The sequence below is a fragment of the Penaeus chinensis genome, chromosome 4, assembly GCF_019202785.1.
Source record: "Penaeus chinensis breed Huanghai No. 1 chromosome 4, ASM1920278v2, whole genome shotgun sequence".
Lineage (NCBI taxonomy): Eukaryota > Metazoa > Arthropoda > Malacostraca > Decapoda > Penaeidae > Penaeus > Penaeus chinensis.
Window position 1 is genome coordinate 13654981 of NC_061822.1, and position 25795 is coordinate 13680775.

Sequence of the window (25795 nt, forward strand, 5' to 3'; positions counted from 1 at the left end):
AGGTACAAATATATATGTATATATATGTATATATATACATATATGCACGTGTGTGTATGTCTCCATCTATATGTATAAACTGTACACATAAACACATGTATATGTATGTCTATCTGTCTATCTATTTATACATATGTGTATGTACATATATACACACCTGTATATACACTCACATGCACACACCAACATATGCTATCTACAAACACATATATTTATATACATGTTCGTGTATGTATATATACGTATATGTGTACATATATACATAAATGTACACAAACATGCATATATGTATAAATATATATCATATGCCGTATAATATAATGTACATGCATATACAAACATGTGTATGTATGTGTGTATGTATAAATACATACAGATACATGCATATATACATATAATTTTGTCGGTCATTTCTGTAGTGTTGCTTTCCTCTAAATTTCAATCGTACAGCCACATGTCGATAAAGAAAGTAACTAATGGAACAAAAATGAATGATTCTGAAATAACATTTGATAACGTATACGAAAATGTCATTAAGGAATCACTCATACTGACAAACTTACTGGTCTCTAACCTTGAAGACATTAACATTATGATATCACAGCTTATCTGCCAAAATTTCGTTTTCTGGGCATTAAAGTCTTATATTGGTTCACTTCAACGCTTTGAAATAAGCATAAACATGGTTTAACCCCACTCTAGATTACATATGTGTATATATGTATATATACACACATATATATACATATATATGCGTGTGTGTGGTATAAATTTATAATTCAATACATATATATACGTGTGTGTGGTATAAATTTATATATAATTATACACACACATATATATATATATATATACATATATATATATGTGTGTGTGTGTGTGTGTGTGAGTGTGTGTGCGTGTGTATGTATATGCATTTGTGTATACATGTATATATTTACTTGCCCACATATATCTGTGTGTATGTGTCTGTGTTATGTATCTATATGTACAAATTGAAATATATAAGTGAAAAAATAAATAAAAAACTGTATTTATGTATATATATATATCTTGTTTGACTCTCAGTGCAGCACTGAAGCCTATTACCTCTCCCGACACGAACCATCTTCCGAAAACGAATGTACTTCTTCCATACGACCTTGTGTTGCACTCCGGTCAAAACTACAGGAATTTGGGAATAGGAATGGGTGGGGAGAGGAAAAGAGGGGAGGTGAGAAAGAGGAACAGGCAGGGAGGGGGGGAGTTTGAAGGTATTCAGGGGAAAAATGGATTGGAAGTAGATAGGCCTAGAGGGTTCTTGTCAATGATGGTGACGTCCACGCTGAATCTACAGGACATTATTCCTACAACAGAGACTTTGGGGACCATCGTCCTGTTGTGCTAAAGGGTATGATTGTGGGTTACAAGGGTTTCCATGCGAATGGGTTCGAGGTCTATTCACGGAATGCTATTTTTCAGTACTCTAATGACTCTCTTGATTCTCACAGAAGAAAACATCGATTTTTTTTGTTGTTGCTGTTCTTTTTATCTTTAATCTAATGTTTACCGTTTGTTTTATTACATTGTCAACTTTGTTTTGCTATTGGTTTTAGCTTTGCAATTCATCAATGCTATTATTATCATTACGAATCATGATCAACATTATTTCTATTATCTTATTTGTCATCATCATTGTTATTATTAATATTATTATTATTATCAACATTGTCATTATTATAATAATTGTTGCGTTATTTCTGTTCTTGATTGCAAGATTCGTAAGCGTTATAATTTCGTTCATACATACTAACCAAGAATGAATATTTAGGTTTTCTTATCAAAATTATATAAGCATAATTTCGTACATCAAAATAATGCATATATATATATATATATATATATATATATATATATATATATATGTTTCAGTGTCTGTATATATGTATACATATATATATGCAAGTATATATACATATATCTATATACATATATATGTATAAACATAACTATTTACCTATAAATATATATACATATATAATATATATATGTATATATATACATATTATATATATATATATATATATATATATATATATATATATGTATATATATGTATTATATACATATATAGTATATATATATATATGTGTGTGTGTGGGGTGGGGGGGTGGGGAGGATTTAGATGATTTTGAAATAAACTATACAGTGATTGTCTCTCTCTCTCTGTCAATTTCTCTTTATTTCGCTCTATTTATCTATCAGACTGTGTATGTCTGTCTATCTTTCTTTAACATAGTTCACTTGTAACTTCCGTAGAATGAGGTATTTTATCCTTAAAGAAGTGGTATATATAAGTATGATGATGATATAGACAATGACAACAGTAATAATAATAATGGTAATGATCATAGTAAAAGTGACAGTAATAATGATATACATATTGATAATGACAGTGACGGCCATGATAATAATAACATGAACAATAGATCTTTATAGATAAAGAAATCATTCGATGAAATAAATAAAACAAATGAGTTACAATACAAAATAAGAATAGGGTTAGCTAACCTCTTCTAGATACTGCTTCGTTGCCTGGAAATCCTGATTTCGCCATCAGCATTGCCACTGCTTGCCATACTCAGACACTTCTTATTCATAATATTAGGTGATCTACGGGCATGTTGCTTTCTGGAAATCATTAGTAATATAATCTATATTTCCGATATTTTTTTTCGATATGAGTAGTAACTTACTAAATAGGTTGACTGTGCTGATAGATTAAAGAAAATGGTTACTGATGCATGGAAGAAAATGGTGAGTGTAAGCAACATCAGCTTTTGTCTGGAGTTCCGTGGACGAGAATCTGTATATAAGGAGGAAGTGTAAATGAAACCTCAGAACACAGCACGAAGTTTAAGTTCAGGTAACAACTAAAGATGAACTTCATTCGCTTAACCCATCGGTCGAGGAGTCACTGTCCACTGTAGTGTTTTGTGTGGATTGTGTTGCACATAGATGGCTCAATAAGTGCTCAGGCACCAAGGAGTCAGTTAGTAGGTTCTTTGTGGGCACACCTTGTGTTTCCATTCCTGGAAAGTTCGTATTTTTTACAGTACTAATATCGATAATGTCATTTTTGTTGTTACTGACATTAAGAATATTATATTGTTATTAGAATACCTTATGACATTTTTTTAATCCGGAAATCACGAAAAGGTTAACCAAGTGAGATAGGTAGGGATAATAGTCGATTCCTTGGCGACTAAGCACTTGTGGAGCAAGTTATGTATAAACACAATATGCTTAAATTACAATGGACATTTTTGTTTGTCTTGCCATCCTCGATCATGAAACGTCATGGTATAATTTTCATATGCGTTTTCAGACCATTTAATATATAATGTAAATATAATGTATCGCATATCCTTTCAGAATGGCTCGTAACGTGGCAGTGACCTCCCTCCTCGTGGCTCTGTGCCTCGTAGCAGCAGTTGCTGGACACAGAAGCTACGGTTCCGGCGGACACAGACCTTTTGGCAGTGTCCATTCATCTGCTGGTATCCACGGAGGTAGCGCTCATGGCGTAGGACTCGTAGGCTCTGGCATCCATGGCGCAGGTCTCGTAGGCTCTGGCATCCACGGCGCTGGATCCTTCAACCCCGCTCATTTCCCTGGTCTTGTGCCTGGTTTCGGCTTCCACCTCAACCAACCCGTGTCTGGATACAACAAGTGCAAGTACTGGTGCAGGAGTAGCTATACCCGACAGTATTACTGCTGCCAACAGTCTTATTATGGCTAGATTTATAGTTCAGTATTGTACTGACTATACCGTGGACGAACCAGTTTCTCTTATGTTGACAAAATTGTTTGCTGTTTCTCAAATAAAGAGTATGTAATCATATTTTATGGTATTATTCCACATTTTTACACTAGTAATTTCGACAGCATTAATACGAGTATAAGTCGTCGCTTCAAGACATATGTTAAATGCTGTGTATATATGTCTGCGTCTGTTTGTGTGTTCTGTTTATATATACATATATACTGTACGCAAACACACACATATATAGGTATATTTATATTCATATATATATCTACATATATGTATGTATGTATCTATAAATGTATGCATATCAATCTGTCTAGCTATAATATATATACATATGCATATCAATATTTATCTATATAATGTGTATATATACATATATATATACATTTCTATACATATACTCATACACATACACACATATATGTATATATATCATATGTGTATATATACAGGTATATATATAAATATATATACCTGTATATACACACATATGATGTATATTTATGTATATGCCGTATATATATATGTATACATACATGTGTATATATGTATCTATGTATGTATGTATATATGTAATATATATATACATGTGTACATATATCTATATATGTATATGTATATTATTTTTACTGTCATGTAGTGTTTCCATATAAGTACGAACATCTCTGAATTGCAACCGTACAGACACATGGCGAAAAAGGTGATTATTTAATGGAATTAAATGATGGGCGAAACTGAAATGATATTTGATAATATATACGAATATTTTCATTAAGAAATCACTCATACTGACAAACTTAATGGTCTCTAACCTTGAAGACATTAATATTATGATACCACAGCTTATCTGCCAAATTATCGTTTTCTGTAGGCACTAGAGTCCCAAATAGGTACAATTCAACGTTGTGGAAGAGCACACTTTAAAATGAACATAAACACGATTTTACAATATTCTAAATTACACACACATATATATATTCTTCTATATGGGTATGGTAAAGGTTTAAGAAATAGGAACAGGGAGGGGGCACTGGTGGTGGAGGTTGGAAGGGAGTGAAGGATAAAAGGGATTGAAAATAGATAGACTTAGAATGTTCTTGCCAATGATGTCCACGAACATTGAACCTACAGGACGCTATTTCCACAATAATGGCTTTGGAGGACCATGTTTGGATGACGTGTGTGGGTTTTCAAGAAAATATGTTCGAGGTTTACTCACGGAAATATATTCCTCAGTGCTTTGATGAAGCTCTTGATTATCACAGGAGAAAACGTTAAAAAAAAAGTTCTTCGTATCTTTATTCCAATGGTCACCGTTTGTTTTATTTCATAACCAGCTTTATTTTGAAATTGGGGTTATCTTTGTAATTCATCAATGCTATCATTATCATTACTAATTATGATCAATATTATTCGTATTATCTTATCTGCTATTATCATTGTTATTATTATAATTATTTTCATTGTTGTGCTATTTCTATTCTTGATTGTAAGACTCTTAGACGTCATCATTTTGCTTATGCAAGCTATCCAGGAATAAATATTTAGGTTTTCTTACCAAAGTTATATCAGCATAAAGTTACACTTCAAAATATATGTTTATATATATATATGTGTGTGTGTGTGTGTGTGTGTGTGTGTGTGTGTGTGTGTGTGCATATAAAAGTACATGTATTTGTTTATATATATGTATATGTATGTATGTATATACATATATCAGTCTATACATATAAATACATATACGTGTGCTGTTTATACACACAGAAACAGACACAGATATATGCATAAGAATTTTATATGTACATATGTGTATATACATATTCATATGTGTGTGTATGTGTGTGCATTTATATTATCAAAATGAAAACATGATTTAGATATAAACTATACAGTGAATTCTGTTTCTCACTTTCATTCTCTCTATTTATCTCTCTGTTTGGGTCTTTCTATTTTTCATTATCATTGTTCCATTGTAGTCATTAGTATATTGAGATATTTTAAATTACCATGTACGATAATTATTACGATGGCAATGATGATGATAATAATAATAGGATAATATAATCAATAGCAACCATAATAATAAAACAATATAGTGATAATAAGATAATATAATCAATAACAGTCATAATATTACAAAATAAAGTGATAATAAGAGTAACAACAATATAATGATAATGACAGTGATGATGATAACGATAATAACAACAATAATAATGGGTCTTCATAGATAAATAGATTATGGTGACGATGATGATGATAATAAAATTATATAATCAATAACAACAATAATAATAATAATAATAATAATGATAAATATCATAATAAGAGTAACAATAATAATGATAATGCTGTAATAATGACGATAATGATAAGAATAATGGGTCTTCATATATAAATAAATGATGAAATGAAATAAACAAAACAATATATAACCAAACAATGCAACACAAAATCAGAAGGTGATTAGCTAACCTCTTCCAGATATTGCCTCGTTGCCTGGAAATCCTGGTTTCGCCATCAGCATTGCCACTGCTTGCTATACTCAATCACGTCTTATTAATAATTTTAGGTGGTCTACAGTCATATTGCTTTCTGAAACGCATTGGCAATATAATATATATTTTCGGTATGGCTTTTTTCGATATGCATAGTAATTTACCAAATAGATTGACTGTGCTGATGAATTAAAGAAAATGGTTACTGATGCATGAAAGAAAATGGAGACTGTTAGCAACCTCAGCCTTGTCTGGAGTTCCCTGGACGAGAATCTGTATATAAGGATGCAGTGTGAATGAAACCTCAGAACAAAGCACGCAGTTGAAGTTCAGGTAACGACTGAAGATGAACTTCATTCTCTTATCCCATCGGTCGAGGATTCACATGTGTGAATTTTGTTACACATAGATGGCTCAATAGGTGCTCAGCCACCAGGGACTCAATAGGTTCTTTGTGATCACACCTGATTTCTCCGCTCCTTAAAATGATTTTTTTTTGTTTTGTTTTGTTTCATTAATATGGATACCGTATGAATATCGTAATTAGAATACTAATGATATTTTTTAAACACTGAAATCACGAAAAAAGGGTAACCAGGTGAGATAGGAACGGATAATAGTTGACACCTTGGTGACTAGGCATTTGTAGAGCAATTTATGCAGAAACATTATGCTAAAATTACAATGGACCTGGCATGTTTCTCCTGCCGTCCTCGACCAAGTGGGTTACGTGAGCAAATCAGATGAAACGTCGTGGCATAATTTTCATATACGTTTTCAAACCACTTTATGTATAATGTAAATATAATGTATCACATATCCTTTCAGAATGGCTCGTAACGTGGCAGTGACCTCCCTCCTCGTGGCTCTGTGCCTCGTAGCAGCAGTTGCTGGACACAGAAGCTACGGTTCCGGCGGACACAGACCTTTTGGCAGTGTCCATTCATCTGCTGGTATCCACGGAGGTAGCGCTCATGGCGTAGGACTCGTAGGCTCTGGCATCCATGGCGCAGGTCTCGTAGGCTCTGGCATCCACGGCGCTGGATCCTTCAACCCCACTCATTTCCCTGGTCTTGTGCCTGGTTTCGGCTTCCACCTCAACCAACCCGTGTCTGGATACAACAAGTGCAAGTACTGGTGCAGGAGTAGCTATACCCGACAGTATTACTGCTGCCAACAGTCTTATTATGGCTAGATTTATAGTTCAGTATTGTACTGACTATACCGTGGACGAACCAGTTTCTCTTATGTTGACAAAATTGTTTGCTGTTTCTCAAATAAAGAGTATGTAATCATATTTTATGGTATTATTCCACATTTTTACACTAGTAATTTCGACAGCATTAATACGAGTATAAGTCGTCGCTTCAAGACATATGTTAAATGCTGTGTATATATGTCTGCGTCTGTTTGTGTGTTCTGTTTATATAAACATATACATATATACTGTACACAAACACACACGCATATATAGATATATTTATATTCATATATATATCTACATATATGTATGTATGTATCTATAAATGTATGCATATCAATCTGTCTAGCTATAATATATATACATATGCATATCAATATTTATCTATATAATGTGTATATATACATATATATATATACATTTCCATACATACACTCATACACATACACACATATATGTATATATAAATGTATATACCTGTATATACACACATATGATATATATTAATATATATATACCGTATATATGTATATATGTATACATACATGTGTATATATGTATCTGTATATATGTATCTATATATGTATATATATGATGTATATACATGTGTACATATATGTATATATGTATATGTATATTATTTTTACGGTCATATCTATGGTGTTTCCATATAAGTATGAACATCTTACCTCTGAATTGCAACCGTACAGCCACATGACGAAGAGAAAGTGAATATTTAATGAAATGAAATGATGGGCGAGACTGAAATGATATTTGTGATAATGTATACGAAAATTGTCATTAAGGAATCGCTCATATTGATAAACTTACTGGTTTCTAACCTTGAAGAGAACGTTATGAAACCACAGCTTATCTGCCAAATTTTCGTTTTCTGTAGGCACTAGAGTCCCAAATAGGTACACTTCAACGTTTTGGGAGAGCACACTTTAAATTGAACATAAACATGATTTTACAATATTCTAGATTACACACGCACACACACACACACACACATATATATATATATATAAATATATTCTTATATAGGACTATGGTGGGGGTGTAAGAAATGGGAACACAAAGGGGCACTGGTGGTGGAGGTTGGAAGGGAGTGAAGGGGAAAATGGATTGAAATAGATGGGCTTAGAATGTTCTTGCCAATGATGTCCACGAACATTGAACCTACAGGACACTGTTTCCACAATAATGGCTTTGGGGGACCGTGTTGTGATGACGTGTGTGGGTTTTCAAGAAAATATGTTCGAGGTTTACTCACGGAAGTATATTCCTCAGTGCTTTGATGAAGCTCTTGATTATCACAGGAGAAAACGTTAAAAAAAAGTTCTTAGTATCTTTATTCCAATGGTCACCGTTTGTTTTGTTTCATAACCAGCTTTATTTTGATATTGGGGTTATCTTTGTAATTCATCAATGCTATCATTATCATTATTAATTATGATCAATATTATTCGTATTATCTTATTTGCTATTATCATTGTTATTATTATAATTATTTTCATTGTTGTGCTATTTCTATTCTTGATTGTAAGACTCTTAGGCGTCATCATTTCGCTCATGCAAGCTAACCAGGAATAAATATTTAGTTTTTTTTTTTTTTTTACCAAAGTTATATCAGCATAAAGTTATACTTCAAAATAAATGTTTATATATATGTATGTGTGTGTGTGTGTGTGTGTGTGTGTGTATGTGTGTGTGTGTGTGTGTGTGTATATAAACGTATATGTTTGTGTTTATATATATGTGTATATATATGTATGTATATACATATATCAATCTATACATATAAATACATATACGTGTGCTGTTTATACACACAGAAACAGACACACACATATATATATATATATATATATATATATATATATGCATAAGAATTTTATATGTACATATGTGTATATACATATTCATATGTGTGTATGTGTGTGCATTTATATTATCAAAATCAAAAGATGATTTAGATATAAACTATACAGTGAATTTTCTTTCTCACTTTCATTCTTTCTATTTATCTCTTTGTTTGTGTCTTTCTATCTTTCATTATCATTGTTTAATTGTAGTCATTAGTATATTAAGATATTTTAAAGTACTATGTACGATAATTATTACGATGGCAATGATGATGATAATAATAAGATAAAATAATAAATAACAATTATAATGATAAACAAATAGTGATAATATTCAGATAATATAATCAATAACAACCATAATAACAAAAAAATAAAGTGATAAAAATAAGAGTAACAACTATATAATGATAATGACAATGATAATGATAACGATAATAACAACAAGAATAATGGGTCTTCATAGATAAATAGATAACGGTGACGATGATCATGATGATAAAATTATATAACCAATAACAACAACAATAATAATAATAATAAATATCATAATAAGAGTAACAATAATAATGATAATGATGTAATAATGACGATAATAATAAGAATAATGGGTCTTCATATATAAATAAATGATGAAATGAAATAAACAAAACAATATATAACCAAACAATGCAACACAAAATCAGAAGGTGATTAGCTAACCTCTTCCAGATATTGCCTCGTTGCCTGGAAATCCTGGTTTCGCCATCAGCATTGCCACTGCTTGCTATACTCAATCACGTCTTATTAATAATTTTAGGTGGTCTACAGTCATATTGCTTTCTGGAACACAATAGCAATATAATCTATATTTTCGGTATGGCTTTTTTCGATATGCATAGTAATTTACCAAATAGGTTGACTGTGCTGATGAATTAAAGAAAATGGTTACTGATGCATGAAAGAAAATGGAGACTGTTAGCAACCTCAGCTCTTGTCTGGAGTTCCCTGGACGAGAATCTGTATATAAGGAGGCAGTGTGAATAAAACCTCAGAACACAGCACACAGTTGAAGTTCAGGTAACGACTGAAGATGACTTTCATTCTCTTAACCCATCGGTCGAGGATTCACATGTGTGAATTTTGTTACACATAGATGGCTCAATAGGTGCTCAGCCACCAGGGACTCAATAGGTTCTTTATGGTCACACCTGATTTCTCCACTCCTTAAAATGATTTTTTGTTTTGTTTTTGTTTTTGTTTTATTAATATGGATACCGTATGAATATCGTAATTAGAATACTAATGATATTTCTTAAACACTGAAATCACGAAAAAAGGGTAACCAGGTGAGATAGGAACGGATAATAGTTGACACCTAAGTGACTAGGCATTTGTAGAGCAATTTATGCAGAAACATTATGCTAAAATTACAATGGACCTGGCATGTTTCTCCTGCCGTCCTCGACCAAGTGGGTTACGTGAGCAAATCAGATGAAACGTCGTGGCATAATTTTCATATACGTTTTCAAACCACTTCATGTATAATGTAAATATAATGTATCACATATCCTTTCAGAATGGCTCGTAACGTGGCAGTGACCTCCCTCCTCGTGGCTCTGTGCCTCGTAGCAGCAGTTGCTGGACACAGAAGCTACGGTTCCGGCGGACACAGACCTTTTGGCAATGTCCATTCATCTGCTGGTATCCACGGAGGTAGCGCTCATGGCGTAGGACTCGTAGGCTCTGGCATCCATGGCGCAGGTCTCGTAGGCTCTGGCATCCACGGCGCTGGATCCTTCAACCCCACTCATTTCCCTGGTCTTGTGCCTGGTTTCGGCTTCCACCTCAACCAACCCGTGTCTGGATACAACAAGTGCAAGTACTGGTGCAGGAGTAGCTATACCCGACAGTATTACTGCTGCCAACAGTCTTATTATGGCTAGATTTATAGTTCAGTATTGTACTGACTATACCGTGGACGAACCAGTTTCTCTTATGTTGACAAAACTGTTGGCTGTTTCTCAAATAAAGAGTATGTAATCATATTTTATGGCATTATTCCACATTTTTACACTAGTAAATTCAACAGCACTAATACGAGTATAAGTCGTCGCTTCAAGACATATGTTAAATGCTGTATATATATGTCTGCGTCTGTGTGTGTGTTCTGTTTATATATACATATATACTGTACACAAACACACACACATATATAGATATATTTATATTCATATATATATCTACATATATGTATGTATCTATATATGTATGTATATCAATCTGTCTATCTATATCTATCTATAATATATATTCATATGTATATGCATATTTATCTATACAATGTGTATATATATATACATATATATATTTCCATACATACACTCATACACATACACACATATATGTATATATAAATGTATATACCTGTATATACACACATATGATATATATTAATATATATACCGTATATATATATATATATATATACATACATGTGTATATATGTATCTGTATATATGTGTATATATATGTATATATAATATATATATACATGTGTACATATATGTATATATGTAAATGTATATTATTTTTACGGTCATATCTGTAGTGTTTCCATATAAGTACGAACATCTTACCTCTGAATTGCAACCATATATCATTTGCCGTGTGTGTATATATAATATATTAATATACATATATGTGTATATATGTATGTATAAATACACACATCTACATACATGTGCATATATATATCCAGTTTGACGGTCGTTTCTGTAGTGTTTCATCCCTCTAAATTTCAACCGTACAGCCACATGACGAAAGAGAAAGTAAATATTTAATGAAATGAAATGATGGGCGAGACTGAAATGATATTTGATAATGTATACGAAAATCGTCATTAAGGAATCGCTCATATTGATAAACTTACTGGTGTCTAACCTTGAAGAGAACGTTATGAAACCACAGCTTATCTGCCAAATTTTCGTTTTCTGTAGGCACTAGAGTCCCAAATAGGTACACTTCAACGTTTTGGGAGAGCACACTTTAAAATGAACATAAACATGATTTTACAATATTCTAGATTACACACACACATATATATATATTCTTATATAGGACTATGGTGGGGGTGTAAGAAATGGGAACACAAGGGGGCACTGGTGGTGGAGGTTGGAAGGGAGTGAAGGGGAAAATGGATTGAAAATAGATGGGCTTAGAATGTTCTTGCCAATGATGTCCACGAACATTGAACCTACAGGACGCTATTTCCACAATAATGGCTTTGGGGGACCGTGTTGTGATGACGTGTGTGACTATGGACTACGTGGGCTTCCAAGAAAATATGTTCGAGGTCAACTCACGGAATGATATTCCTCAGTGCTTTGATGAAGCTCTTGATTATCACAGGAGAAAACGTTAAGAAAAAGTTCTTTTTATCTTTATTTTAATGTTAACTTTATTTTGCTATTGGATTTATATTTGTAATTAATAAATGCGATCATTATCATTACCAATCATGATCAATATTATTCGTATTATTTTATTTGCTATTATCATTGTTATTATTATAAATATTATCGTTATTGTGCTATTTCTATTCATGATTGTAAGACTCTTAGGCGTCATCATTTCGCTTATGCAAACTAACAAGAAATAAATATTCAGGTTTTCTTACCATAATCATATCAGAGTAAAGCATATCTGTGTTTATATATATATATATATATATATATATATATATATATATATATATATATTCATATGTGTGTGTGTGTGTTTGCATATATATGTATATGTATGTTTGTATATATATGAACATATATGTATGTATGTATATACATATATCTATCTATCTATACATATATACATATACATATACTGTTTATACACACATATATATGCATAAGGATTATATATATATATATATATATATATGTGTGTGTGTGTGTGTGTGTGTGTGTGTGTGTGTATTTATATGTGTGTATGTGTGTGTGTATTATCAAAATCAAAAGATGATTTAGATATGAACTATACAGTGAATTCTCTTTCTCACTTTCATTCTTTCTGTCTATGTATCTATCTACTTGCGTCTATCTTTCATTATTATTGTTCACTTGTAGTCATCAGTATATTGAGATTTATTATCCTAAAGAAGTACTATGTATGATAATTATTACGATGACAATGATGATGATAATAATGATAAGATAATATAATCAATAACAACCATTATAATAACAAAATATGTAGTAGTAATAAGAGCAACAATAACATTATGATAATGACAATGATGATGATAACGATAATAACAACAAGAATATTGAGTCTTCATAGATTAATATATAATGGTGACGATGATGTTGAAATTATATAATTAGTGACAGCAATAATAATGATGATGATGAAGATCATAATAAGAGTAACATTGATAATGATAATAAGAATAATAATAGGTCTTCATATATAAATAAATGATGAAATGAAATAAACAAAACAATATATAACCAAACAATGCAACACAAAATCAGAAGGTGATTAGCTAACCTCTTCCAGATATTGCCTCGTTGCCTGGAAATCCTGGTTTCGCCATCAGCATTGCCACTGCTTGCTATACTCAATCACTTATGAATAATATTAGGTGGTCTACAAGCATATTGCTTTCTGGAAAGCATTGGTAATATAATCTATATTTTCGGTATGGCTTTTTTCGATATGAATAGTAATTTACCAAATAGGTTGACTGTGCTGATGAATTAAAGAAAATGGTTACTGATGCATGAAAGAAAATGGAGACTGTTAGCAACCTCAGCCTTGTCTGGAGTTCCCTGGACGAGAATCTGTATATAAGGAGGCAGTGTGAATGGAACCTCAGAACACAGCACACAGTTGAAGTTCAGGTAACGACTGAAGATGAACTTCATTCTCTTAACCCATCGGTCGAGGATTCACATGAGGTGCTCAGCCACCAAGGACTCAATAGGTTCTTTGTGGCCACACCTGATTTCTACATTCCTTAAAAGGATTTTTTGTGTTATTAATATGGATACTGTATGAATATTATATCGTAATTAGAATACTAATGACATTTTTTAAAATCCGGAAATCACGTCCTGCCATCCTCGACCAAGTGGTTTAAGTGAGAAAATCAGATATAACGTCATGATATAATTTTCATATGCGTTTTCAGACCACTTCATACATAATGTAAATATAATGTATCGTTTATCCTTTCAGAATGGCTCGTAACGTGGCAGTAACCTCCCTCCTAGTGGCTCTGTGCCTCGTAGCAGCCGTTGCTGGACACAGAAGCTACGGTTCCGGCGGACACAGACCTCTTGGCGTCCACAGCAGTGTCCATTCATCTGCTGGTATCCACGGAGGTAGCGCTCATGGCGTAGGACTCGTAGGCTCTGGCATCCACGGCGCTGGATCCTTCAACCCCGCTCATTTCCCTGGTCTTGTGCCTGGTTTCGGCTTCCACCTCAACCAACCCGTGTCTGGATACAACAAGTGCAAGTACTGGTGCAAGAGTAGGTATACTAACCAGTATTACTGCTGCCAACAGTCTTATTATGGCTAGATTCATAGTTCATTATTATACTGACTATACCGTGGACGAACCAGAATCTCTTATATGGACAAAATTGTTTGCCGTTTCTCAAATAAAGAGTATGTAATAAGATTTTATATTATTCCACATTTTTACACTAGTAAATGCATCACCATTAATACCAGTATAATTTGTCGCTTCAAGACATATGTTATATGTGTGTGTATATATGTCTGCGTCTGGGTGTGGGTGTTTATATATACATATATACTGTACACAAACACACATATATAAATATATTTATATCTATATATATATATATATATGTATATCTACATATATGTATGCATGTATCTATCTATATATGTATGCATATCAATCCATCTATATATATACATGTATATGTATACCTATATATATAATGTATATATACATACATTTCTATACATACACACGTACAAATACACACATATATGAATATATATAAATACATATATACTTGTATATACACATATATGATATATACTTATATATATATATATATATATATATATATATGCCGTATATATATGTATACAGACATGAGTATCTGTATGTATGTATATATATTATATATACATACGTGTGCATACATGTAGACATGTATATGTATATATATATATATATATATATATATATGCATAATATTTTTACGGACATGTCTGTAGTGTTTCCATATAAGTATGAACATCTTACCTCTGAATCGCAACCGTACAGCGACATGACGAAAAAGAAAGTTAATATTTAATGGAACGAAGATGAACGATTGTGAAATAACTTTTGATAATGTATACGAAAATTGTCATTAAGGAATCACTCATACTGACAAACTTACTGGCCCCAAGCCTTGAAGACATTAACATATGATACCACAGCTTATCTGCCAAAATTTCGCTTTCTGTAGGCACTAGAGTTCTAAATAGGTTCACCTCAACGTTGTGGAAGAGCACACTTTAAAACAAATATAAACATGATTTTTACAATATTCTAGATTACACACACACATATATATGTATATATTCTTATACATGAGTATGGTGGGGGTGTAAGAAATAGGAACAGGGAGGGGGCACTGGTGGTGGGGGTTGGAAGGGAGTGAAGGGGAAAATGGATTGAAAATAGATGGGCTTAGAATGTTCTTGCCAATGATGTCCACGAACATTGAACCTACAGGACGCTATTTCCACAATAATGGCTTTGGGGGACCGTGTTGTGATGACATGTGTGACTATGGACTCCGTGGGCTTCCAAGAAAATATGTTCGAGGTCTACTCACGGAAAGATATTCCTCAGTGCTTTAATGAAGCTCTTGATTATCACAGGCGAAAACGTTAAAAAAAGTTTTTTATCTTTATTCCAATGGTTACCGTTTGTTTTTTTACATAACCAGCTTTATTTTGATATTGGGGTTATCTTTGTAATTCATCAATGCTATCATTATCATTACTAATCATGATTAATATTATTCTTATAATTTTATTTGCTATTATCACTGTTATTTTTTAAATTATTATTATCATTATTGTGTTATTTCTGTTCTTGATTGTAAGATTATTAATCATCATAATTTCGTCTGTGCAAACTTACCAGGAATAAATGTTTATTCATTTATTCATCTTTTTTTTTTACCAAAATTATATCGGTATAAAGTTATACTTCACAATAAACCATATATGTGTTTAAATGTAAATGTGTGTGTATATATATGTATATGTATTTGTGTGTATATATGTATGTATGTATATACATATATCTATACATATAAATATATATACATATACTGTTTAAATATATATGCATAAGGATTATATATATATATATATGGATTGAATATATATATATGTGTGTGTGTGTGTGTGTTTGTGTATGTGTGTGTACGTATGTGTGTGCGTGTCTTTGTATGCGTGTGTGTATGTGTATTATCAAAATCAAAAGATGATTTAGATATAAACTATACAGTGAATTCCCTCTCTCTCTCACTTTCCTTCCATCTGTCTATTCAACTATCTGTTTGTATCAGCCTATCTTTCATTATCATCGTTCACTTGTAGTCATCACTATATTGAGGTATTTTATCCTAAAAGTGCTATGTATGATACTAATCATGATGATGATGATAATATAATCAATAGCAACAATGATGAAAGAAATTATAGTAATTATGATAGGAGTAACAATAATATTGATAATGATGCATATAATGATGCATATAATTGCTTGCTTATCATTAACTTGTAGTCATCAGTATATTGAGATTTTTATCCTAAAAAAGTACTATATATGATAATTATTACGATGACAATGATGATGATAATAATAAATACAATTATAGTAATGATATAATATAATATAAGGACAATGACAATGATGATGATAGCGATAATAACAACTAAGAATAATGTGTCTTGATGATAAAATTATATGATCAATAACAACAATAATAATAATGATGATGATCATAATAAGAGTAACAATGATAATGATAATGATGTAATGATGATGATAACAAGAAGACGAATGGGTCTTCATATATAAATAAATGATGGAATGAAATAAACAAAACAATATATAATCAAACAATGCAACACAAAATCAGAAGGTGATTAGCTAACCTCTTCCAGATATTGCCTCGTTGCCTGGAAATCCTGGTTTCGCCATCAGCATTGCCACTGCTTGCTATACTCAATCACGTCTTATTAATAATATTAGGTGGTCTACAAGCATATTGCTTTCTGGAAAGCATTGGTAATATAATCTATATTTTCGGTATGGCTTTTTTCGATATGAATAGTAATTTACCAAAGGTTGAATGTGCTGATGAATTAAAGAAAATGGTTACTGATGCATGAAAGAAAATGGAGACTGTTAGCAACCTCAGCTCTTGTCTGGAGTTCCCTGGACGAGAATCTGTATATAAGGAGGCAGTGTGAATAAAACCTCAGAACACAGCACACAGTTGAAGTTCAGGTAACGACTGAAGATGAACTTCATTCTCTTAACCCATCGGTCGAGGATTCACATGAGTGAATTTTGTTACACATAGATGGCTCCATAGGTGCTCAGCCACCAAGGACTCAATAGGTTTTTTGTGGCCACACCTGATTTCTCCATTCCTTAAAAGGATTTTGTGTTATTAATATGGATACTGTATGAATATTATATTGTAATTAGAATACTAATGATATTTTTTAAAATCTGGAAATCACGTCCTGCCATCCTCGACCAAGTGGTTGAAGTGAGAAAATCAGATAAAACGTCATGGTATAATTCAGACCACTTCATATATAATGTAAATATAATGTATCGCATGTCCTTTCAGAATGGCTCGTAACGTGGCAGTGACCTCCCTCCTCGTGGCTCTGTGCTTCGTAGCAGCAGTTGCTGGACACAGAAGCTACGGTTCTGGCGGACACAGACCTCTTGGTGTCCACAGCAGTGTCCATTCATCTGCTGGTATCCACGGAGGTAGCGCTCATGGCGTAGGACTCGTAGGCTCTGGCATCCATGGCGCAGGTCTCGTAGGCTCTGGCATCCACGGCGCTGGATCCTTCAACCCCGCTCATTTCCCTGGTCTTGTGCCTGGTTTCGGCTTCCACCTCAACCAACCCGTGTCTGGATACAACAAGTGCAAGTATTGGTGCAAGAGTAGGTATACTAACCAGTATTATTGCTGCCAACAGTCTTACTATGGTTAGATTCATTGTTCAGTTGTGTACTGTGTTGTTAACGAACTGGTTTGTCTCTTATGTTGATAAATGTGTGTGTTGCCTCTCTAAATAAAATGCATGTAATGTCTTTATGGTATGTGTCTATAACTGCGTACACTAATTGACATCCACACTGAGAGAAAAACACATTTAAGATAATTCTTGTGTTTATGATAATAGTTTAATGCACGAGCCTTTTAAGAGTCAGATTGTAAGACGAAAAATGTTTTGTTTCAACGAATTACTTATAACCATTTAGAAAATAAAAATATGTGAAGATAAAAAACAAAAATATCTCATTTTCTTTCCTTTACTCTGTATGTCTGCATCTTCAAATATGTCCCTAATGTCTCTATCTTTATGTTTTCCCCATTTTTAAAGTCATGTTTGTAATTTTATGAAATCTATATCAATCATTTTATAACATCTAACCCCTACGCTATAACCGTACATAGATAAAACGAAAATGATAAATAAGACAAAAAATAGGTGTAATGAAAACGATAAGTGCAACATTGTAATAGGTAAAACGAAAGAAAATCCATGTGATAACATATACGGAAAATGTTATCAAGGAATCAATGTTTTACTGACATACGAGTGATGCAGACTTACTGGTTTTATGGCTTTAACTTGCTTTTTTATTTTACTGGGAACTGCGACTTTATAGCCTGTGTGTCTGTGTTTCATCAATATTCAGTTGTAATGAGTGAATTTCATCATTCTGGATGTAGACACTTTAAAATAGAATACTAAATATACTATATATACAGTATATATATGTGTGTTCATATATATATATGTGTGTGTGTGTGTGTGTGTGTGTGTGTGTGTGTGTGTGTGTGTGTGTGTGTGTGTGTGTGTGTGTGTGTGTGTGTGTTTATATATATATGTGTGTGTGTGTGTGTGTGTGTGTATTTATATATGTGTGTGTGTGTGTGTGTGCCAGTGTTGTCAAACCAAGCTTTGTATTATAGGATAGTATAGTAAAATTCTGTGGTAGATATTTGTTTGGATAAAATATGTCAATTGTTAGTTAAACTAATGACTGCTCGATTGAATATCTTATTTAGTTATTTTAGGGGTAAGTAAGGCTGCGCACGGGAAGGTTTTCTTACTGGGTTCTTCTTCAAACAAGACCTTTACATTATTACACAGAGGTGAGACCTAGCCAAGAGCACTTGATTTTTTTTTTTTTAGGAAATGACGGGGGTTAGGAGCAAATGAAATATAAAACTTGTCTAAGGCTAGGTATATGGGTATGACTTCAGAATTTAGACTTCTTAAAATGGACTTCCCTTTGCCCACAGCACAAGAGAAGCAACCGGTTGAGTAGCCACCATTTTGCGCTATCCTATGAACTGATGCCAAAACATATTTAATAGTGTAATAGTGTTAAAGTCGGAGACTCATCGTAGGAGACAGCTCCGCAGATTAAATAGCGTCAGTAGTGCGAACAGAAATGTGAGAAGAACAATAACCCAGCATAAGAGGCAGCGTATGTTTAGTTGATCTGCAGACAATGTTTAATTTCATTCAAGTCTGTAGAGCTTATATTTTTAAGCTTATATAGTTATCCTTTATTACTCACCTATTTCTTTCGAGTAACCAGCAATCATAGGTGTGGCCTCTCTGGCAAAAGCGTACTCGCATTTCCGTCCCTCGGGTCCCTTAGTCAAAATAATTAGTCTAGCATCTTATGAAATAGTAATGAAGCATCAGTTTATGCTTATTTTGTCTATTTATTATTTGCTTTACTTTGAGTATATTTCCCCCCTTCTTTGAAGTTGGGCAGACAGATATTTTGTTACCATATTGAGAAAAATCTTGAATTTAGGTTTTGTTGATCAACACTAAAACATTTCGCTTTGATGTTTAGGAAGGAAAAATGAAGCCACCCCGCGGCCTTTCTTATCTGTAAAACTACGCTTCCTTCGCCGAACCTTGAATAAAGTCAGTTGGAGGATTTTCTTGGGGCATCAAAAAAATGAAAATCCCGATTGGTGGCAGGAATAATCCTGGTACGAAATATTGATTTTGCTTGTTATGATTTAAGTGTTAACACATTGGTGACAGGTGTTTTTAGAATGTGAATCCGATATATATATGTGTGTGTGTTTGTGTGTGTGTGTGTGTGTGTGTGTGTGTATGTGTGTGTGTGTGTGTGTGTGTGTGTATGTGTGTGAGTGTGTACATATACACATGTTTATGTTTATATATTTATATATATATATATATATATTGAGAGAGAGAGACGGCATTTGGTAAAAGCAGCCAGGAAGGCAAATGATCACACTGAACATTGATATTATTTCATATTGATATCGATATTTATACACATATACATATATACATATATATATACACATGTATATATATATATATGTATATATACATATATTTATATGTATTTATGTGTATGTATATAAGTTTGTGTATATATATATGTATATATACATATATATGTAGACACATTATATATGTAAGTACGTATATAGATAGATATATATGTATATATATATGTATATATGTACATATATATGTACATATATATGTATATATATACAACGCATGTGTGACCATACATAGATACATATATAAGTAGATATATATATATATATATATATATATATATATGTAAAAGTGTGTAAGTGTGCGTGTCTGCGTGTGCGTATACATGTATGTATGCATGTATCACAGAAAGAAAATATAATCATTATCACATTGAACGCACAGCAATGTTTTCACTTTTCACAACCCGTACAGCATTATCACATATGTAAACTAGTGCTGTCAGTATCACAACCAATTTACATCTCTCTCTCTCTCTCTCTCTCTCTCTCTCTCTCTCTCTCTCTCTCTCTCTCTCTCTCTCTCTCTCTCTCTCTCTCTCTCTCTATTTAACTCTCTCTATCCATCTCGTCCATCGCTTGTTGCAATCACCAAAGTACAGATTTTATCTTAATAAAAGTACTATGGATAATGCCGTCAGCTTTCTCATTCTGGTAAATTTAAAGAGAGAGAAAGAAAGAAAAAAAAAAGTTTTCAACTGATTTCTTCCAGCTATTACTTCCTTGACTGGGAACTCTCATTTCGACATCATTGTTGCCACTTCTTCACATATTCAGCTATTTTTAAACGCGAGCCACAAAAAACGGGTTTACTGGGCTCAATGACCAAAGAAAAATAGTGAATACCGGCAACATAAGCTCGTGCCTGGATTTCCCGAGGCGCAAGCAAGTCAGCAGGAGATGGGTGTGCGTATACAGAAGGAAAGATGAGGAAAATACTGCACGATGTTGAATTTCATGTAAGGCGCTTCTGTTAATGATAGAGCAAGTCGGGTAAAAAGCCTCATGGTATGGATTCCATATACCTTGCCAGACATTTTCGTGTATTATCTCGTTTATATGATACATTGCTTTTCCTTCCAGGAGGGCTCGTAACATGTGTGTGTGTATACATATATACATATATCTTATATTTATGTATAGATATATATACATATATATATGTGTGTGTGTATATTCTATATTTATATATATATATATATATATATATATATATGTGTGTGTGTGTGTGTGTATATATATGTGTGTGTGTGTGTGTGTGTGTGTAAATATACACAGATATACACAAAATATATACATATACACATATGCATATATATATATATATATATACATATATACATATGCACAGATATATAAATATACATATATATACATCATTATACATATACTTACATACATACATGTGTATATTCATAAATATGTGTGTGAGTGTATATATATATATACATATATGTACATATATATAAATGTGTGTATATATATACATGCATATAATATAAACGTATATAGGTATGTATATTTATACATATATTTACACACACACCCGCCCGCATATATATACATGTGTGTGTGTGTATATATATATATATATATATATATATATATATTTATGTATATATGTGTATATATATGCATATATACATATATGTGTATATGTATGTATATATGTATGTACATATATATATGCGTAGATAGATGTGTATATACATATATACATATATACATACATATGCATGTATATACATATATATATATATATATATATATATATATATATATATATATATATGTACATAATATAAACGTATATATACTGCATATGTATGTGTACATATATTTACGCACACAGACACAAACACACACGCGCGCGCGCGCATGCACATACACACACACATATACTGCACAGGAAAGGTACCATAAATTTTACAATTATCCAATGCGGCTGAGGGTATCACCCCCTCTCTCCCCTCATCACCCCATCTCTTTCTCACACACATACATACTCTCTCTTTCTTACTGTGGATATCTATCTATACCTATCTGTTATCCTCAGGAACTCAGCCTTTACCGTTGAGTATTAATGGAATCTTTTCACCTTAAAAGCGCTTTGAATATCGACTCCCTCATCCTCGTAATTGAAGACAGGACACTTATTTTCCTAGACAATATGGTCATGACTCAGCCAATAATCAGATATGCGAGGAAAAAACTGAACTCTGCAGACTTCTTCCGGAGGTTGCCCGTTACCTGGAAACTTTGATTTCGTCATCAGTAGGTGTCGTTTCCTTCCACATGTCGATAGCAAAAGCAAATATATAATGACTAACAGGGATGTTTCATCTTTAAAGATACAAAATAATGTAAATCCGTTTTTAGGTTTTAGTTTCTCGTGATGGAAATTATAATATACAAATTGGGTTGATCGCTCTAACAAATTTAAGAAATATAGTATGTTGGCAACACATTCCTGTCTGGAGTTCCCTGGACATGAGGCGGCAGGTGATGGGACCGCTTATATAAGGACGCAACGTGAAAGAAAGCTCAGAACACCGCACGCAATTGAGTTGCAAGTATGTGGCTACTGTAAAGGATATTTATTTATTTAAAGAGAGAAATTTGCATCAGATGCCATGGTATGCTTTTCATATACTTTCCAAACTTGTTCACGTATATGAATATATATATATATTTTTTTTTTTTTTTTTTTGCTTTCAGAATGGCTCGTAACGTGGCAGTGACCTCCCTCCTCGTGGCTCTGTGCCTCATAGCAGCAGTTGCTGGACACAGCACGTATGGCACTGGTGGACACAGACCTGTTGTCCATGGCAGTGGAGTGCTCGGTGGTGTCCACGGAGGTGTCCATGGAGGTGTCCTTGGTGGAGTTCACAGCGGTGTCCTCGGGGGTGTCCACGGAGGTAATGTTCATGGCGTAGGACTCGTAGGCTCTGGCATCCATGGCGCAGGTCTCGTAGGCTCTGGCATCCATGGCGCAGGTCTCGTAGGCTCTGGCATCCACGGCGCTGGATCCTTCAACACCGCTCATTACCCTGGTCTTGTGCCTGGTTACAGCTTCTACGACCAAAGACCCGTGCTCGGATACAACAAGTGCAAGTACTGGTGCAAGAGTAATTATACCAACAAGTACTACTGCTGCCAACGACCTTACCAAGGATAGACAGAATTCTTCACCGAAAAGTATTAACTTGTGATTTATAACCATAAAAGGATTTATAGTTCCTCAAGAATAAAAGTTATCTTTAAAACTCCGTTTATCTAATGTAAGTTATCATATCCCTGCTTTCTCAAACATAATCTGCAAACTCAAACATACATAAATATAATCACATTCATACCCACACAGATTAACAGACATATATATATATGTGTGTGTTTGTGTGCGTATATGTATGTGTACATGTATATACACGCACACATCCAAGGACGAATTATATGACTTGTAATGGAACTTAACCAGTGAAATATATGAATTTTTTTCATCACTCCAATTTCAAAATCTGCAACATCCTCACTTTTGTCTGAAATCTGTATGATATATTTGTACCCATAAACGGAAAGCCTTTTTATACCGTTATGAAACACTAAGCGAAAAGTAGATAACTTTATTGTGACCAAATATAAGTACAGCCACAAGTATCTCGGTTAAAACATCCTTGATCTAATTTTCGTTCTACATAATACTATAATCTCTGAACAAACTTGCTGGCTTCATAACACAAGTTTCCTTCAAACACATTTTAAATAAAGTTCTAACCAGCAGGTACGAAAACGCTACTAGACACAGATATTCTTGTCAATGGCTGTTTTCACTGTATAACGTCAAATTAATTGTTATCAGATGTTGTTTGTACAAACCTTCATGGCTTCTAATATTTCTATTTCTTGAATAACTTGGTATTTATTTGTAAGACATTCTTGTAGTGTACTCAGTCCCAGACACAGGAGAAACTATATTTTTTTTCAGTGAACCAGCATATTTCCTCGGTATCTCTTTCCTACACTTCCCCCTCTCCCTACACACATACTCATTCGCAATAGACTCTGGGTCAATGTGCCTAGAGTGATATGGACTTTCCAGGAAGTGCTATCGGGGGAATCGTCTCTCCATCTATGTCTATATCTATGTCTGGCTCTCCATCCTTCTCTATCAGTCTCTAACTCTCTCTCTATTACAATTACTGCATTCTCTCCTCTCCTCCTCTCTCCATCCATCTTATGTGCCTCTCCATCTATCTATAGCTATCTATCTCTAACTCCAATTATCTGTCTCTCAATTGATTTCTCTTCTTCACGGGTGTCTGCTGCAATTACAATACCCCCCCCCCCTCTTTATCTATCAATCTATCTATTTATCTATAGTTCAAGTTGTTCTCTTGATTCAATCTAACAAAAGTTCGAATCAGATTAAGTGACACAATATGATCGTCTTCGACCTTCAATAAAACTTATTTAACTGCTGACCGTCTGTTATAACATCGTAATAATCTACTCAAGTTATTTAAGGTATATGTGTGCGTAAACACAAAACACGTGTTATACGACGTGCTATTCGACGTAATATATCGAAGTACTCATAAGATCACTTTATACTTAGTACCTAAAGAAAAAGGATTTTGAAATTCTGCTGGTTATATAAATGGAGTTACAAGGACGAAATAGAGAAGAACTAAGTCAAATACTCATTCTCTTTCTCTGTTTTCATTTTCAAGGTCATTGTATTGCGTCCTTTCATTTTAAATGCTACTTGTATGATAATCATACAAGTA

At 33.1% G+C, this 25795-nt stretch overlaps 5 protein-coding genes across 5 annotated transcripts; all 5 read left to right on the top strand.

Moving 5' to 3' along the window:
• Positions 1-2769: 2769 nt before the first annotated feature.
• Positions 2770-3883, top strand: LOC125025204. The gene is made up of 3 exons (XM_047613179.1): positions 2770-2796; positions 2906-3078; positions 3415-3883. The coding sequence occupies exons 1-3, from the start codon at positions 2770-2772 to the stop codon at positions 3779-3781; spliced, it is 567 nt and encodes a 188-aa protein (XP_047469135.1). The 3' UTR covers positions 3782-3883.
• A 2629-nt stretch (positions 3884-6512) lies between these two features.
• On the top strand, positions 6513-7606 carry LOC125047260. Its single transcript, XM_047645488.1, has 2 exons — positions 6513-6642; positions 7138-7606. Exon 2 carries the CDS (start codon positions 7139-7141, stop codon positions 7502-7504), a length of 366 nt encoding a protein of 121 aa, XP_047501444.1. The 5' UTR covers positions 6513-6642; position 7138; the 3' UTR covers positions 7505-7606.
• Positions 7607-10788: 3182 nt separating this feature from the next.
• On the top strand, positions 10789-11405 carry LOC125047240. The gene is made up of 2 exons (XM_047645457.1): positions 10789-10829; positions 10937-11405. Exons 1-2 carry the CDS (start codon positions 10804-10806, stop codon positions 11301-11303), a joined length of 393 nt encoding a protein of 130 aa, XP_047501413.1. The 5' UTR covers positions 10789-10803; the 3' UTR covers positions 11304-11405.
• Positions 11406-12637: 1232 nt separating this feature from the next.
• Positions 12638-15041, top strand: LOC125025205. Its single transcript, XM_047613180.1, has 3 exons — positions 12638-12776; positions 14210-14258; positions 14596-15041. The coding sequence occupies exons 1-3, from the start codon at positions 12638-12640 to the stop codon at positions 14939-14941; spliced, it is 534 nt and encodes a 177-aa protein (XP_047469136.1). The 3' UTR covers positions 14942-15041.
• A 2853-nt stretch (positions 15042-17894) lies between these two features.
• On the top strand, positions 17895-24274 carry LOC125047221 (holotricin-3-like). The gene is made up of 3 exons (XM_047645419.1): positions 17895-17917; positions 18270-18472; positions 23954-24274. The coding sequence occupies exons 2-3, from the start codon at positions 18271-18273 to the stop codon at positions 24184-24186; spliced, it is 435 nt and encodes a 144-aa protein (XP_047501375.1). The 5' UTR covers positions 17895-17917; position 18270; the 3' UTR covers positions 24187-24274.
• The last annotated feature ends 1521 nt before the right edge of the window (positions 24275-25795 follow it).

What these genes read in the sequence shown, in the direction of transcription:
- LOC125025204 (XM_047613179.1), top strand. Translation starts at nt 2,770, where the DNA reads ATGGTTACTGATGCATGGAAGAAAATG. An exon ending in CTGATGCATGGAAGAAAATG is followed by an intron (nt 2,797 to 2,905) that starts GTGAGTGTAAGC and finishes GTTTAAGTTCAG; the next exon opens with GTAACAACTAAAGATGAACT. An exon ending in TGTGTTTCCATTCCTGGAAA is followed by an intron (nt 3,079 to 3,414) that starts GTTCGTATTTTT and finishes ATATCCTTTCAG; the next exon opens with AATGGCTCGTAACGTGGCAG.
- LOC125047260 (XM_047645488.1), top strand. Translation starts at nt 7,139, where the DNA reads ATGGCTCGTAACGTGGCAGTGACCTCCCTCCTCGTGGCTCTGTGCCTC.
- LOC125047240 (XM_047645457.1), top strand. Translation starts at nt 10,804, where the DNA reads ATGTTTCTCCTGCCGTCCTCGACCAA. An exon ending in CTCCTGCCGTCCTCGACCAA is followed by an intron (nt 10,830 to 10,936) that starts GTGGGTTACGTG and finishes ATATCCTTTCAG; the next exon opens with AATGGCTCGTAACGTGGCAG.
- LOC125025205 (XM_047613180.1), top strand. Translation starts at nt 12,638, where the DNA reads ATGGCTTTGGGGGACCGTGTTGTGATGACGTGTGTGACTATGGACTAC. An exon ending in TGATTATCACAGGAGAAAAC is followed by an intron (nt 12,777 to 14,209) that starts GTTAAGAAAAAG and finishes TCTGTATATAAG; the next exon opens with GAGGCAGTGTGAATGGAACC. An exon ending in AGCACACAGTTGAAGTTCAG is followed by an intron (nt 14,259 to 14,595) that starts GTAACGACTGAA and finishes TTATCCTTTCAG; the next exon opens with AATGGCTCGTAACGTGGCAG.
- LOC125047221 (XM_047645419.1), top strand. Translation starts at nt 18,271, where the DNA reads ATGGCTCGTAACGTGGCAGTGACCTCCCTCCTCGTGGCTCTGTGCTTC. An exon ending in CCATGGCGCAGGTCTCGTAG is followed by an intron (nt 18,473 to 23,953) that starts GCTCTGGCATCC and finishes TAGGACTCGTAG; the next exon opens with GCTCTGGCATCCATGGCGCA.